General features: G+C 38.8%; 1 protein-coding gene across 1 annotated transcript in view; it reads left to right on the top strand.

Moving 5' to 3' along the window:
- LOC149300598 (transmembrane channel-like protein 1) overlaps positions 1 to 16,727 on the top strand; it is a 75,659-nt gene that overhangs the window by 30,746 nt on the left and 28,186 nt on the right. The window contains exon 4 of the mRNA XM_089485102.1: positions 16,609 to 16,678. Coding sequence (XP_089341228.1) covers positions 16,609 to 16,678 — 70 coding nt within the window. The remainder of the gene's footprint in view (positions 1 to 16,608; positions 16,679 to 16,727) is intronic.

The following is a 16,727-nucleotide window of genomic DNA, read 5'->3' as shown; positions in this document are numbered from 1 at the left end:
GCTGTGTCACAATGTGAAGATGAAACAAGAAAACATCCTAATCCATTGTGGAGACTAACTAAACAATATATTCTAACTGACCAGCTACCCCATTTCCAGGCATAAACAACACGATCACAGCAGGTTCAAACTACACAGCTTTTTTATTGTAAACAGTACTTCTTTCCAGGGTCTCAGGCCTAACTGGGAAGTTCCTAGATAATAATTGAAGGCGAGAATGCAGGAGCATATTGTGATGGCACCAGGTTTTACTGGACCCTTTTGGGTTCCTGAACTGTTTTGGCTGCTATACATCTCCTGAGCTGGCTGGAGCAGCTGAAGTAAACCAGTTGTAAAGCTCTTTTGAAGGCAGTGCTATCCACATAAAAGATACACCCAGGAACATAATTTTTTTGACCAAAATAGACAGTATATATATACAGTTTAGAACAGTCACATATTGATCAGTGTTCAAATTAGAGTTCCAAATAAACACCCAATCCTGTAAACAATATATCCAATATCATAACAGATCATATAACCAACAAGAGTTTGACTACCGTTCACACTTTTCATCTGGTGACACATATTAGTTACATTTTTGATGTTACTAGGTGGCCATCTCCTGTTAGTAGAAATCGGAAACCTTTAGGACTTGATTTGGAATTTGATTGTTTAATTGATTTTCCAATAATTCATCATTTTTTGGCTATTAATTTATCCAACTATTGTTTTATAAGTAGCATTTTTAGTCAGGCCACTGTACCTCACAGGTGTTTTCTTTGTTTCTTACCAAAAGGATTTTACCTGCAAAGATTTTACTGGGAAGATTAAAGATTGAGACACTTGTTTAATCATAACATTGAATTCTTTTGAATTATGGGACTAGGTGGGAGGTATTTTGTTATTTATTACTTTGTACTTTCTTTGGTGAAAGTTTCCAGATACACTTTTATTTATAAAGAGATATTTTGTTGTTACTTTTGGAGTTAAGCTTATACCATATTTCAGTTTGGATTTACATATGTACATGTTCTATGAGATCAGCTTTTGAACAGCTTTGGAGACATAAACATACTGTAAGTAAAGGCTTTTTACATAAAGGTTATGGAGTGAGAGATAATAAGTGGGATTAATACAATTTGGGGGTCAGTATGTAAAATATGCAAAGTGTCCCCCTGTATTTATGTAATATTCTATATTGGTTTTAGTTACGTATGTCTGTTTTATATTATATTGACACAAATTCACTAGTGAATCTGTCTGCATATTAAATAGCCAGATAAAAAGTCAAGTGTTCCTCTCATGACTTTGTCTCTTCCTGTTCGGAGTAACGGGCTGTGTGAACAGCTGGCTATCCAGAGTAATTTCATCTTCACATACTATGCGGTCTCATTTTTCTAGCACCAAACGTGTAAGCTGACAATGTATTTTCTAGGTGTGTACCATGAGTAGGCAAAACAAAGCTCTTCGTTATTCCATCAGCATAACAGCTGAAGAGCTAGTTACCTGTTGTCTAACTCTTATCACTACAATGAATGCATCATGTAAAACAATATTTCTTTATTAAACCTGCATCATGGAAATTGCAACAGTTGAAGAGCTACCCAGTGGCTCCACCATTCAATGCATTTACTGCATCTGTTCTTTCACTATATTGTATTACACTGTTTTACTGTAAGTTCTCTCTTTTTACTGTAAGGGTTAACATTGTCTGTGTCCTATAAATAATAATGAAATATCAGACTGTGTAAGCTAAGGTTGTTGATGGGGGAATATTCAGGATCCTTCAGAATGCATAGTGAAATCAGTACACCTGCAAAGTGTTGTTTTATGGAATACACCAAAAACTTACTGTCATTTTAAGGGTTAACACCTGTTACAGTATTACAAACTTAGTGTTTGTGAAGAACCATGTCTGATCTTCACTGTTATTATTATTATATTTATTTGTAACCTGTTTGAATGTGGCTGCAGCTCCAACCTTCAAAGAGACAATCCTATAATCTGGCTGGGGCTCTTAATCAGCCAGCACAGCCCTGTCTGTGTTATCCGCACTACAGGGGGGATAACACAGGTGGGTGAAACCCATTGTATCCCTTAATCTCCTCACTTGATACATCCCCTGTATACTGATGGGATTTGTGATGGGATGTGGCTGATGGGATTGGGGGTTGGGTTCGGTGCTCATTGCATTGAGATTGTATATAAATTCTGTGTGTTTGTAATAAAAGGAGAGTTCTGTTTTAACCTCAAAGCATGAAGTCCTATCTCATGATTGAGGGAAGTGCTGGTCTGTGACTGCTTTCTTCGGACAGCCACAGCATGTCCGCTGACTGGGAGAGGGAAGGAGCTAGCGGGCGGATGCGTCCAGTCTGGGGCACAGGACGATCCGTCACAGTGTTCATTCCATCTGGCAAACTGGGCATAAGCATGGTGGGCTGGTGGTGTCGCACACCTACCTTTACTGCTGCTCGAGACCCTGTAAGAACATAAGAGAGCAGCATGTGGCTCCATATATCCAGCTGGTGGCTGCATGTGCATCATTTAGCAGCACTGGCCACAAAGTGCCTGAGCTGCCTTTAATCCATAGTCGGGCCTGGTATAGGGGAACCAACAAAATACTTAAATATAGACAGAATGCTTTGATCACCAGAATAGATAATGCGATTTTGATTAATGCAAAATCAGATAGCACTTAGAATTCAATATCTAATGTTTTACTGTTATCACCCATGAGGTACATGTGATTGTACTTAGTATATTCTCTTTTTCCTGTATATATATGTGTAAAATACCCTTTTGATTCCAAAGAATGAGGCTAACCAAATAGAAGCTGCCCACAATGCGTAAAGTACCAGCTAACACATTTTCTGTTCTGGGGTTAATTTATGTACTGACAGATGACAATGCTGCCAAAATGTGTAAACATATATGTTACCATTCTGTTACCGTTCTCTGTCCTGCGTTCTTGGTAAGCCATTTTAAATTGTACATGGGTCTCATATGTTTAATTGAAGAAAGTGTTCCAGAAATATATATCTATCAGAAGTGGAGCGTGATTAAAGGGAGTACATGTTCCTAAATGCAATAGTGAAAAAAAGTGATGGCAAATTCAAAGATATTGGTGCATTATAATGTTAAATGGATTCTATGTAGACCTGACATCTAAATATTGTTTTACATATGTAATTTTTTTTCTTGAAAGCTTCAGGATTTCCATTAAAGGGACAGTGTAATATCCCTGACACCACCACTATAGAACAATACATATTAATGTAATGTGAGTACATTTATATGCATTCCTGCAAAATGAAAGAAAAAAAAAGCACTTGATCTGACTATTCTTACCATTAACTGGCCCCTGCTTTTGAGAGAGTGTATTTGTTATATACTATTACGGTATTCAGCTGGCAGAGGGGACACTTGCACAGTGGGGTTTATTCACTAAAAGGAGTTTTAACAACTATTTTTGGACTACAACTCCCATCACATCCCAGGCAGAAGTAGTTTGTTTCTCTAGCATGATTATGACATTGAACTCCTTCTTATGTTTGCCTACCCTGCAAAATGTTGTGTACTTGTCACGACACAGCTTACAGAGGAGACACCGAAGTCAGGTAGGACTGGCAAAGGATGGTCCAGAGAGCAGAGGTCAGGACACTGGAGAGCAGGATCGTCGTAGGAATAGCCGAGGTCAGGATACCGGAGAGCAGGATCGTCGTAGGAATAGCCGAGGTCAGGACACCGGACAGCAGGATAGTCGTGGAATAAGCCGAGGTCAAATAACAGGAAGCAACAGGAACGCGTACTGGGAAGGCCCCACCGAGATAGGCACGACCATCAGAAGGCAAAGTCTGAGTGTTAGAGCGTCTCTTAAATAGGCCCAGGAGTTAGGGCACTAATTAGGGATTTCCCGCCAAATTTTCAAGCTGCCGATACGTCACTTCCTGCGCGGCCATCTTGTGTGTGGCGTTCACGTAATCCCCCAATATAGGTCGATGTAGTATCTGCCGGCGCCACTAGGTGACGTGAAGAAGAACGTGTCTGGACACCAGCGCCGGACCTGTACTCCGGCTGAAGCTGCTGGGAACCCGGCGTGGATGAGGTAAGTCCTCCTTCAAGTTGCAGCGGCTGCCTCCGCTGTGCAGAAGCGGGGGGTCTCCCCCTTCTTCGCGGCGGCTGCGTCTGCTGTGCAGAAGCGGAGGGTCTCCCCCTTCTTCGCGGCGGCTGCGTCCGCTGTGCAGAAGCGGGGGGTCTCCCCCTTCTGCGCGGTGGCTGCGGCTGTGGTTGCCGTGCTGAAGCGGGGGGTCTCCCCCTACCTCGCGGCGGCTGCCGTTGCCGGCCGGGGGAACCGGAGGATCTCCCTGTCGGTAGCGTGACAGTACTGTATTGTATAATTGTATATATATGCACAACCAAATAAACTTTTAAGAAAAATATTTAATTGTAGTTGGTTTTACCATTTGGTTTGCAACATGTAGGAAAATAATAGGGAGTGTTATGCTTTTGCCAATATATTTTGGTAATTAGGTATCTATATCTGGCTTAACTTTAGAAAATATATTCCTTAGCTAAAGTATATATTGTTTATGACATTGCCACCTAATTGTAACAATAGCAAAAGCAAAATGTCATCACCCTTGTCACCTAAAAGGTTTTAGATATTCTTGTCTGAGCACGCTCAGGATAAATACTGGTTCAGTCAAATACACTGATTCACTTGAGGAATGAATGAGAAACACTGTTATTATCACAAGAACCACAGGTAGACGCTGGCTCAATTCTAAAAACATATGTATGTTAATGTAGATATAGGTAGTGACTGCTATCCTAAGTGCAAGTTTTATAAATGACTTGTATTCATGGCATCCACATGAGTAGTGCTTTTATATGACTTATTTCCTTTAGTAATTAATGTTGTGTGTTTATTAAATTAAGCAATGTCAAATAGAATGTGCTAATGTGCCATTAAATATTATATCATTAAAGGTGCCTTAAAATCATTCCTTTTATGATAATATTTATTCTTGTTTTTCTTTAGTGATAAGTTAAATAGCAACTCTGTCGGAAGTAAGAATATTGGAATAAAGCTCCGAAACCATTTATTATTTGTGTTAGAATTTAGAGTTTCCAGCAATGGAATAATATATAATGGGCATATATGTAAATTTTCCTTCATTTGTCAAGACCCTTAATGGGACACCATCAGAAATCTTGGGGCCCAGTACAGACTTAAAGCCTGGAACGCATGCCCCTCCCTTTAGCCCACCCCATGTTCATCTCATTGTCACGTGTCTTTGCTCTGCGCCTGTCCCACCCACCATTCTGCCTTATGATCCTCCCAGAAGCACATCTTTTGAGAGCAAGGCCAATCTTAGGGTTAGTGGCACCTGGGTGAAGTATTTCTTCAGAGCCCCTATAACCAGGGCCCGGGCTGGCCTGGGGAGAGCAGGGGGTATTTGCCTTCCACTCCAGCCAAAATTCTTCAAACAGTGCCAGTCTGACTTGGACCGCCCCACCTACGGAGACATAATAATCATTTTATGGGATAGGTGGAGTGATGTGTAGGAGGTGTAAGGGAGTGATGTGTGACAGGTGAGTACCATGTGAGCGTCTGCTCTACTGTCTCTCTACTACCGTGAGGGCACATGATGCACCTTATGGTGCCCTGCATTTTATAGGAATGATAAGAATAAAACTAGTCTCATTTTATCATACATGAGCATCAGCTGATCACTTATTAAATAATTAAGATGCATGGCTCGTTCACAACTGTTTGGTGCTTTGGTATCTCATCAGTTTAGGAAACCTATTATGTCTTTTAGACAGATCAACCAGTAGTAATTGATAAAGACCTGGATATTTATCCTTGAATTCTTAGAATGCCTCAAGGGCTGGAAAATAAAATCTAATGTACAATACACATATTTTTCATTGTTTTAGATCCTAATATTAAACAAATATATACAATAACCTGAAGTTATATTGAACGTTTTCCTGCTACTTAGTCCCAAACTTATTATACATGTCCTCATATTATATATAGCCAATTTCTACAGTATTCAAATGTAGCATTTATATTACAAACTCCCTAAGAAACTGTCATGATGCATGTTGCCAAATGAAATTCACTATTGATAGAAAAATATGCTATAGATATTGCTTGTTATACAGTACTGTCAACTCTAAAAATAGTCTGGAAGTTGCTAAGTATGACTAATTTGTAAAAAGAAAAAAAGGACTTTTTGTACAATTGCCTCATGGTGTAGAGAGCAGCTGTTTATATGAATAAGCTTCTGGTGTTTCAATAGGTCCTGTTGTCCTGCTGATAAGTGATAATTACATTTACAACAGCTGGAAAGTATATTTGTACTTTTTCTTAATTTTAATAATAAAAAATATACTAAATGATATAATAAATACAATTTATGATTACTGTATATTCCGGCGTATAAGACGACTTTTTAACCCCAGAAAATCTTCTTAAAAGTTGGGGGTCGTTTTATACGCCGGGTACTAACCGAGTACCGAATACTTACCCAGCCGGAGAGTCCCATGAACCACAAATCTCTAGGGGAGGGGCGAGTGGAGAAGCCGCCTCCCCTGGGCTGGTCTTAAGGGCCACGCCGGGGTAGGTGCAAGATCGTGATCACGACCTCCCTCTAACTAGCCCGACATTAGGGAGCTCGAGGTCTGGCACTTCAGACCTCGGCTTCCCTGCTCCCTAATCAGTACGCGCCGGCTATTGATGCCAAGCGCGGTGATGACGTCATGTCCGGGCGCTCGGCATCAATTGCCGCCGCGTAGTGATGAGGGAGCAGTAAACAGAGGTCTGACATGACAGACCTCGCGCTCCCACGACTGGATGGAAGAAAGAAGATAGAAGATGAGAAAGGTAAGAGATGGGGAGAAAGGGGTGTGAGTGCAGTGTATGTATGTTGGTGTGAGATGGTCAGTGTGTTTGTGTGTTTGTAAGCTGGTGTATATATATATATACATGTGTGTGTATACATGTGTGTGTGTGTCTATATATATATATATATATATATGTATATACGTGTGTGTGTAAAGGCAGGGGTGTGTGGTGAGGGCAGTGTATAAATGTGTATGTATTGACAGGCGTATGTTAGTATGTGTAGATATATATATATATATATATATATATATATGTGTGTGTGTGTGTGTGTGTAAGGGCAGTATATGTATGTATATGTCTGTATAACAACCAGCCAATCACCGGTAAGGTACATCGCTTGCCGTGATTGGCTGGTTGTTGTACGCTGGGTAGAGGGGTAGTCTTATACGGCGAGTATAGTCCAAACTCTATATTTGAACTGGAAAAGTTGGGGGTCGTCTTATACGCCCAGTCGTCTTATACGCCGGAATATATGGTATATAAATATAAGTGACCCACACCACCTGACACTAGGGCATTTGCCCACCAAGCATTTTTCAAAGGACCAATCCTGGCATGATGCTGATTACAATGCCACATTAGCACTTGGCTCCACCAGAATGCTAAGACAATATGGTAAGTAAGTAAGTTTCTGTCCTAATAAAAATGCTTGGAGTGACAGTGACAGTTTTCTTTGTTATTTTTTGTAATTATTTCTTAACAGTTGCTATTTTTTTTGGCAACGTTCTCAGGCCGATTTAGCTTTTTTTTTTTTAAATACATGTTACAACTAACCTATTGTCACTATGGTTTTGTTTAGATTTGCAACAGATCAGCTGTTAGGGTGTAGCTAGGATATAGGCATCATTGAACAGGTGCATTAATTCAGTTTGTTGTATGGGAATGCTATTTTTTTAGCATGTAACTGAGATATATAGTCAGTATATTGTGATAAAACAGTAATATCATTTGTTTCCTGTTGTACAACTGCTCTTGAAAACAGATTTCAAACAAAGTGCTTACAGACTGCGTCCCAGAGTTTCTTCCAGATTTCTCCAAATGTTCGAATTAAAAACCGTAAGGATATCCAGGCTATTGAAATGTTTCGCCTACATTTACAAATTGAGTTACAAATATCTGTATTATTTGTGAGAACAAAAGTATTGCTCTCCTCATATATGAAGGAAATAATTAAAAAAGGTCGACAACAGCGACTGTATTAATTAAGCCTGCTACGACTTTTTATTTGATGTCTAAACTGAATGTGGGTTTCATGAAATTCCTGAAGAATTCCTGAATGTCATGTTAAAGAGAAAGCACAGCAGCTGTATTGTAATAAAAAAAATCCAGCTTGTTCGTCTGGATAGCACCCTAGAATATGTGCTTTACTCATAACAGGTGTGATGGGGGTGTTAATAAAAATAATACATTACTAAAATACATAACTTTGGAGGAGGGCTGAAAAACTGGGGACAGTTCGGAGGAGTCAGTTTAAGCAGTTGTCTGTGAATTATTCTGAGAAAAAAAGACTTGGATACTGTACAAATATTGTATTTAGCCATGAGTGTTAGTCACTAGTATAAGTAATCCAACATACATAGCATATGGCAGACCAACCTCACTGCTAGTTGAAAAAATAAACTGAAAGAAGAAAACACTATTACAACCATTGGGTTTTTGTATATTCCTGGTATTATTTTTATCTTAGGAGACTTTAATACATTATATTGATTTGAAATTTGTCTTTGAAAATAAGACTTTGAAAAGGAAAGGAAATGTAGAGAAGGGATGGAAAAATGAAACAAATATGAATACCTAAACTCAATAAATGGCCCCCAACTCAACATTTTGTATGAACTTAACTCTAAAACATAGATGTCCTACATAACTGTTGCACTAAAAAGTACACATGTCCTTTGTGGCTTGCAAATACCTTACCTACAATAAAAAGGATTAAACACAAAGACTCCAAATGAATAATTTGGCCCCCAGGTCAAGTTTACTTAATCCATGTTTATTATAAATATAAATACAGTCCTTTGTTTCTAGTTAAAAAGTGACAAGTACATTGAGTTGGCATTTAAAATGTTAGACAATAATGGATATGAACAGCTGACTGCTAAACAAGAAGTTAATCATCAAAATATTTTTTGTTTGGTGCGTAGATGATTGGTTATAATCAGGCCTGGAATGGCCAACAGGCAAACTGATCCACCCATAAGGGCTACCTAACTCCTGCCACAACAGAAAACATGGGTCTTTTAGGGGATCTGGCTTTTCAGTGATTCAAAATGCTCTACAATTAGCAAATCTAATAAAAAATCAAATAATAAAAAACACACATGCACAGTGCAAAAAAACAGTGTAATCTTGAGAAAACAATACAAATACTGCTCCATACACAGCCCAAGCCTTTTAGGTAGGTGTGATAAAAATTGTGTGCACTGCAAACCTAGCCTAAATGCTTTAAAGCTTTCCCACTTTCACATGTAAGTGATAGAATGATCTGCTTGAAATTGGTCTTATAAAAAGCTTTATTACAACAGTCACCACAAAATCCTCTCATTTTCATTATTTCAGAGAAATTGTTACATCTGAACCATGACTAAATCCAGCACAGTAAACCATCTACCAGTCTGATTATCTTTATTTAATGTGCAGTTGTCATGCTACCCGGATTTATAATTTCCAAATACATAGCCAAGGCATTTTATGCAAAAGAGAAAAAGTAAAATAAACAATGACTGATATTTTGTATATGTAGTTTTACTAATTAGGGTCAAGAATATATGTAATCTTTAATAATACATGTGAAATGTCAAATTGAACAGGTTGAGTGAAAAATAAAGAGCTCTTAAACACAGATTTAGCCAGCTTTATAACATATGCATCATCTGTTAAAGAGTCTATTCAGGTTTCCATGGTGGCAATTTGTCACGACTCCTCAATCTCAAAAAATCACGATACAGGAAAAAAAAAAAAGTTCCTGGTTCTGCCAGGATATCCCTGTGTTGTAATAGATGTTGGCAACTAGGTTCATTTTATAGAACCATTTAGCATCAGTCTCCCTTGTTGGTATCTGGCATGTCTGAAAATGCCCCATATTTTTACATAAATGCCCTCGCAGGAAGAAGATCGGGAATCAAGGATATTAATTGACAAATGGTCGGTTTATATAAATTGTTAGTTTATCCATCTCTGTACAAGTGGAGTGGTTATTGTATATCTAATCTGCCCATACTTCTAACTGCTATAAGACCTCAAACTTTACTTGTTCTTTGGCTTTGCCTTATTTTAAGGATATCCCTATCCATATCCAGTGAATACTTAATGTCTTCACTTGGGATATAATTTAAGGAATCAAATTTCAGTGCCTTTTTCCTAGGGAGCCAAGTGATGTTTTAGAACATGTTTCATCTTGCTGTGGATATTACTCAGTACTGAAAGCAGGAAACTGTGTTCCATCCTTGTGTGGAGGCGGACAAATATTACATATGTTTTGGATGAGTAATTTTTTGGGGCTTTGGCAAATGACTTGTTAGCTTCAAAATATGAAGAAGAAATTCCTGTTGATGAGGATGTTGATGTCAGCTGTTGTTCATCGTCATTTCAGGTATTTATGTAAATCAGTGTCTTACAATTCTGTTGTCCAATGCAATCCATTGCAGTTGGAATGTAATTTGTAATTTTTCAGGTTTGGATATTTTGGGGGTATGTAAAGTGCTTTTAGGATGTCAGTCTTTAAACGTGTGACTTGTGGTATATGTAAAACCTTTTAGAAAGAACTTTTAAATGGTAGCACATTTCCCCACACCGTCTCATGCGCAAGCATATAATAACATACTATCACACTTAGTGAACTAACACATATATCCCTCTATTTTAACACAGCTTGCGAAAGTACTGGATTAAGCTAAATGCTCTACTTTAACCAAACCCAAGCTAAAATGTGGGGGTAAAGGTGGACATGATGAACAGATAACTGAATTATGTTTATACTAAATGAACAAGATTCCACAAAAGAATTAAATAAATGTAGAAACACAGCTTTACACTCCAAGTACACCAGGTGCGGATATATATACCATGTTCCAACATGTAGGGGTCAAAAAAGCAGGAATAGTCATGGACATGGTTCACGGCAGACATTTTTAAAGCCACTGAACGCTATATATTTTTTATATTTAAAATAATACTAAATAGCTTGTCTAGGTTAAAAACGTGTTAGAATTAAGGGCCAACTCAGAAATAGTAATAGGTAGACTATGAGGACACGCACATATAACCTTGCCTGTACATATACCTGCACATACAAATTCACATTTGACTTTACACACAAACATCTTAGCAGCCACCTTATATCAGGAATGTGTAAGGATTTGGGTTCCATGGGTGGCAGAGAGTCCATTAGTCCAACATCTGCCTGGTGGTGACTAGAATACGTGCATCATCTCCCATATGTAGACTTTTCCGGAACCTGGCAGTGTTCACTTTCATAATAAATAATAATAAGAGAGTTACGGCCATTCACCAACTCTCATGTCAGCTCTCCCTTTAGTGAATAAACCACATAAACATACTCCCTGTAAATCTAAGCAATGTTCCAAGTCATACTATCATTAATTTGGTGCCAGATTAACAATATTATACATTGGTGGGGTTATTTCATACTCAAACAAATAATTAAATAAGCACATCAGGCACATTTAGTAGAAATAACGATGATAATAATAAAGACATTGTAGATGAAACAATTTCCAAAGCTTGTTGTGGAAAAATATTTGGAAGACGCAGTGACCCATGAACCATATTTACTAATGACTGAATATTTGTTTTAATATGGTATAATACTTTTAATTCATTTAAACATTATCTGTAAACCAATACTGGCTAAACAAACACATGCCTTAAACAGTTCATGGTTATAGGCATTCACATTGAGTTTTTTGCTAGTGCCTAAAAGGCCACATTTCACATTTTCATAGGAAAATAATTAGAGAACTATATGTCAGATCTTTACAGTTTTCCTATTGTTTAGGCCACTCATGTCAGTATGAGCTCGAAGACCACATTTGTACATTTTCTAAATATTCTTGTGTGGCAAGTGGAAAAATTACATGAAAATAATTAATAATGAAGGGGAGGTTAACTGAAATGAATTTGTAAACACTGCCCCCTTGTGCCAAGTAATGAGATCTCAATGGATAGAGTAAATGGCTGAATTGTAAAATCTAATGTAATGGTAAACCTAAGTGCAAGGTATGTTATTTCGGGCTATGATGTGACCTAGTATACCGTCTTTGATTGTACTGTTCCCTTTAGTGCAAGTGACAAGACATCAGATGAGCCTAAAATATAGTATACATATGGTTCATGTGGTTGTCTTTGGGTTATTGTATTATCAGGTAATAATGAGTGTATGTGATTCAAATAATGCTTTACCAAATTCATATGCTAATATGATACAGCCATCATATTTCATATAAGGAAATTTTACTGTAAAATATTTTGAATGTAACAATCATGGGACTGGGGAGTATTGGTTAAAAAGTGTACGGCCATAGGTGCTGTTAAATAAAAGTAATTTAAGTAGCTGCTAAGGGCTCCTATTGATCAACAGGGCCTGTATTGATGAGAGAGAGAGGTGAGACCAATGCAAAGGAAGTGACAGATTAAATTAAGGGGACTGGAGTTTTTATGGATTTAGGAGTTCCGATTTAAATCTTCTAGAACCGGTTTTCAACAAATCTCAAGTTAAACAGCCGTTCACTGTATGGTTGTCTAGTGTTATCATTGAGGTAGTCTGACCTAGATTGAAAACTGGGTAAACAAGGGTTCTGGTATAACTGTACTATTGTTTATTACCATAAAATCTTGGGCATAATACAAGCATTCCCTCAATTCCAGCACACCGGGATATGATTTTATTTTTCCTCAGACTGTGAGGGAGCAGGAGACCAGACCAGACCCGTTACCTGCTTCTGAGCCTACAATGGTAGGTAAGCTGGAAGGGGGTTCTTGAATTTTGGAAGTCTATTTTGGATGTAGTATATTGTATACTTGTTTTATACATGTAAGCATTATACAGGATTTATTTTACCAGTGATGATGATGAAACAGACAGTTATCTGATGGCTGAACAGAACTATGTCTATGGCTGTAAGAGGCTGAATGTTCTTAGATGATCTTGGCAGCTTCAGTGCAATTGATCACTGCGTATCAGGCTCATATCTGTCTTCGCAGGGATACTGTAACATTCATTTAGAGGTTCATATGAACAGTATGGTTAGGATAGCTCTCATGTCTAGACAGTATACTGACTGTAATGTAAAACACCTCCTCATTTTCACATAATATGCCTACTATAGATTTTAACCAGTGGGATCATGTGTCCACATAGTTCCTATACTTTGATTATAATATAGAAACCTAAACCAATGTTGCTAAAAATGGTTATAGTTTGCATTGTAGTGCCCAGAAGAGAATTGTAACACAAAAGGGTTAATGCTGGGTTAAGGACATGCTGGTGTAAGGGTTAATGGTGGACAAAACGGTCACATTTTCAGTTATTCTCTGTATAAAAGTATTTAACAAAAGTGATATTATGTAGAATGGTACCATGTAGAACAGGGGCGTCCAACATGCGGCCCGCGGGACCTCCAGGTGCGTGAGATCGGCAGCCAGGATCACAAGAGCCCTGTGGGAGGGTCTATTGTACTCCACAGAGGAAGCGGAACCAATCACATGACTCTGCTCCAGTCCTGGCTCCTCTGTGCAGTACAAGAGAAGGCAGCGGGAGGCCACGCCCCCTGCTGAAGTCTGTGAGCGGCATCGAGGGATGCAGTGCAGGTAAGGGGCTGGGGAGGGTGTTTGAATGAGTATGCGTGATTGAGGGAATGAATCTGTGAATGAATGAGTGTACGAATGAATTTGTGTGTGTGTGTGAGAGCATGGATGTGTAAGTGCTGGAACCTAGGCATGATTGGACTGTGATTGCTGTTAGCAATCACACTCCTATCATGCCAAGTCAGCCAGTACATGCTGAAACCTGGCTAGCTGCCCCCTTGTGTATTGATGCTGCCAGCAGTATGGGGTCTGCACTTACAGCCACCCTGTACCAGCATGTACTGGCTGGGCTTGGGATGATAGGAGTGTGATTGCTAACAGCAATCACAGTCCCATCATGCCTAGGTTCCAGCATTTACGGGTTGCCTGGGTATTATAGCAGTGTGATTGCTGTTAGGTGTGTTACTTTTAATAAAAGTGTGGTTAACACACCAAAATTGGACAAAAAATACACTATTATACAATACAATAATTATTACATTTTTTTGTACAATTTTGGTGTGTAATTTACTTTTATTAAAAGTGTGAGATTTTTTATTATTTTTAGAGGTGGGGGGTCGTTTTCGGCTAAGTGAACCCTGAATTTTCGGTTTTGGTCCAGAATTTTTATTTTGGTGCATCCCTAGAATAAATAGAACTATTTCATTTTTACTAATCCAGAATCCTGAATTTGTAGTCACAAAACTTTCTAGGCCCGGAATTCAATGAGAGGAAAAGTAAAGGTTTTGTGTAATTTACTTTATTTTAATCTGCATAAATTATTAAAGGCCATATTTTCTCACAGTGAAAAATGAGTGCGGCCCTCGCATGTATACAATTCTGATGAAGCGGCCCACTGCAGAAAAAACTTGGACACCCCTGATGTAGAAGGTTGTAGTGCTGCTGGACACAGCTGACATTGTTTTTGAGCCTAGGGTCCTGGGTTGTTGACAAGATACGGAGAGCAGTACAAAGATCCAAATTCTAGCAAATTAACAGATTAATGAGCATGTAGGCTGATCAGTATATAGGCTCGTTTTGTATTACTAAATGTTATTTAGTAAATGAATAGATTTATGAACATGTAACCTGATGAGGCTAGAGACTCTTTGTATTATTAAATGTTATAAAAGTGGGGCCCTTCCAGCTAAAGAAGAGACTCTGAGGATCAGCATATGGCAGGGGCGTCCAACATGCGGCCCGCGGGACCTCGAGGTGCGGCCCGCGTGAGATCGGCAGCCAGGATCACAAGAGCCCTGCTGCTTACTTGTGGGAGGGTCTATTCTCAACTTCAGTCCCGCCTCCTCTGTGGGGAGAACGAGGGAGGCCGCGCCCCCTGCTGAAGTCTGTGATCGGCATTGAGAGAGCTGTAGTGCAGGTAAGGGGGTGGGGGAGGGTGTTTAAATGAGTATGCCTGATTGAGGGAATGAATCTGTGAATGAATGTGTGTGTGATAGCATGGATGTGTAAGTGCTGGAACCTAGGCATGATGGGACTGTGATTGCTGTTAACAATCCCACTCCTATCATGCCAAGTCAGCCAGTACATGCTGAAACCTGGCTAGCTGCCCCCCTTGTGTATTGAGGCTGCCAGCAGTATGGGGTCTGCACTTACAGCCACCCTGTACCAGCATGTACTGGCTGACTTGGGATGATAGGAGTGTGATTGCTAACAGCAATCTGCTAACAGCAATCACAGTCCCATCATGCCTAGGTTCCAGCATTTACTGGTTGCCTGGGTATAAAAAGAGTGTGTTTGCTGTTAGCAATCACACTCCTATCATGCCAAGTCATATTGTTGATTTTTTTTGTCCAATTGTGGTGTGTTACTTTTAATAAAAGCATGGTTACACACTAAAATTGGACAAAAAATACCGGTACAATGCCCAGCCAACCAGTACATGCTGGAATCTAGGTATGCCTGAGATTCCTTTTAACAATCATAATATATAATTTTTTGTACAATTTTGGTGTGTAACTTACTTTTATTAAAAGTGTGTGGGGGGTCATTTTCAGTTTCAGCTAAGTGAACCCTGAATTTTCGGTTTTGGTCCAGAATTTTCATTTTAGTGCATCGCTAAAATAAATAGAACTATTTTATTTTTACTTATACAGAATCCTGCATTTGTAGTCACAAAACTTTCTAGGCCCAGAAATCAGTGAGAGGAAAAGTAAAGGTTTTGTGTCATTTAATTTATTTTAATCTGCATATTTTATTAAAGGCCATATTTTCTCACAGTGAAAAATGAGTGCGGCCTGCGCACGTATACAATTCTGATGAAGTGGCCCACTGCAGAAAAAACTTGGACGCCCCTGGCATATGGTGTCTGACATTTAGCCCTGTAGCCCGTCTCGCACTGAAGCAGCATATAGTTTAGAGGGTCTCCCAGTGGAGAAAGGGATGTAAGCATAATCCGTTCCGTTCTTCTTTCATCTGATTTTTATGCATGCATTTTGATTTGGTTAGTAAACTATATGCATGATTTCGTCCATTGAGTGAAAGCGTCATATCTGTATCCTCCAACCTGTTAACCCCTGCCTATCGACAGATGTGTGTGCAGTTCTGGATTAAAACAGCATTATAGTAGAAAAATTGATTATCTTGGGCACAATTTTTACAAAAAAAGCTGAGAGTATGTTAATGCTATGGAAATGACTGATATTCATTCAGTTTTGTTAGTCTATGAAGTGAGGAAACTTTGTACCCTTTTGACCTTAGCACTGCAACTCTAAGTGATAAACTAAACATTCATGAAATCTTAATGAGATGGGAAATTAGTACATTCTCATATTTCAACAAGTGACATTATACCAACGTCCTTTCATTGGCAGATAAACCCCTTTTGAAGTGCAAGACATTTATCCTAATACCCTTCTCTCTAAAAGTAACTCTTCCATATTAAATAGCAGAATCCAGCCATCAGGAGCACAGCCGTAATGCCCAAACATAAAAAGCTAGTTGCATCTGAAAATGACGGTAAATAATTATTTTTTTCTAACTTTTTGTTTACTGCATTTTGAATGTT

The sequence above is a fragment of the Sceloporus occidentalis genome, unplaced genomic scaffold, assembly GCF_023333645.1.
Source record: "Sceloporus occidentalis isolate IW3139 unplaced genomic scaffold, rSceOcc1.0.p SCAF_24, whole genome shotgun sequence".
In the NCBI taxonomy this organism is placed as follows: Eukaryota; Metazoa; Chordata; class Lepidosauria; order Squamata; family Phrynosomatidae; genus Sceloporus; species Sceloporus occidentalis.
Note: the sequence above shows the minus strand (reverse complement) of the source record. Positions and strands in the feature narration are given on the sequence as shown.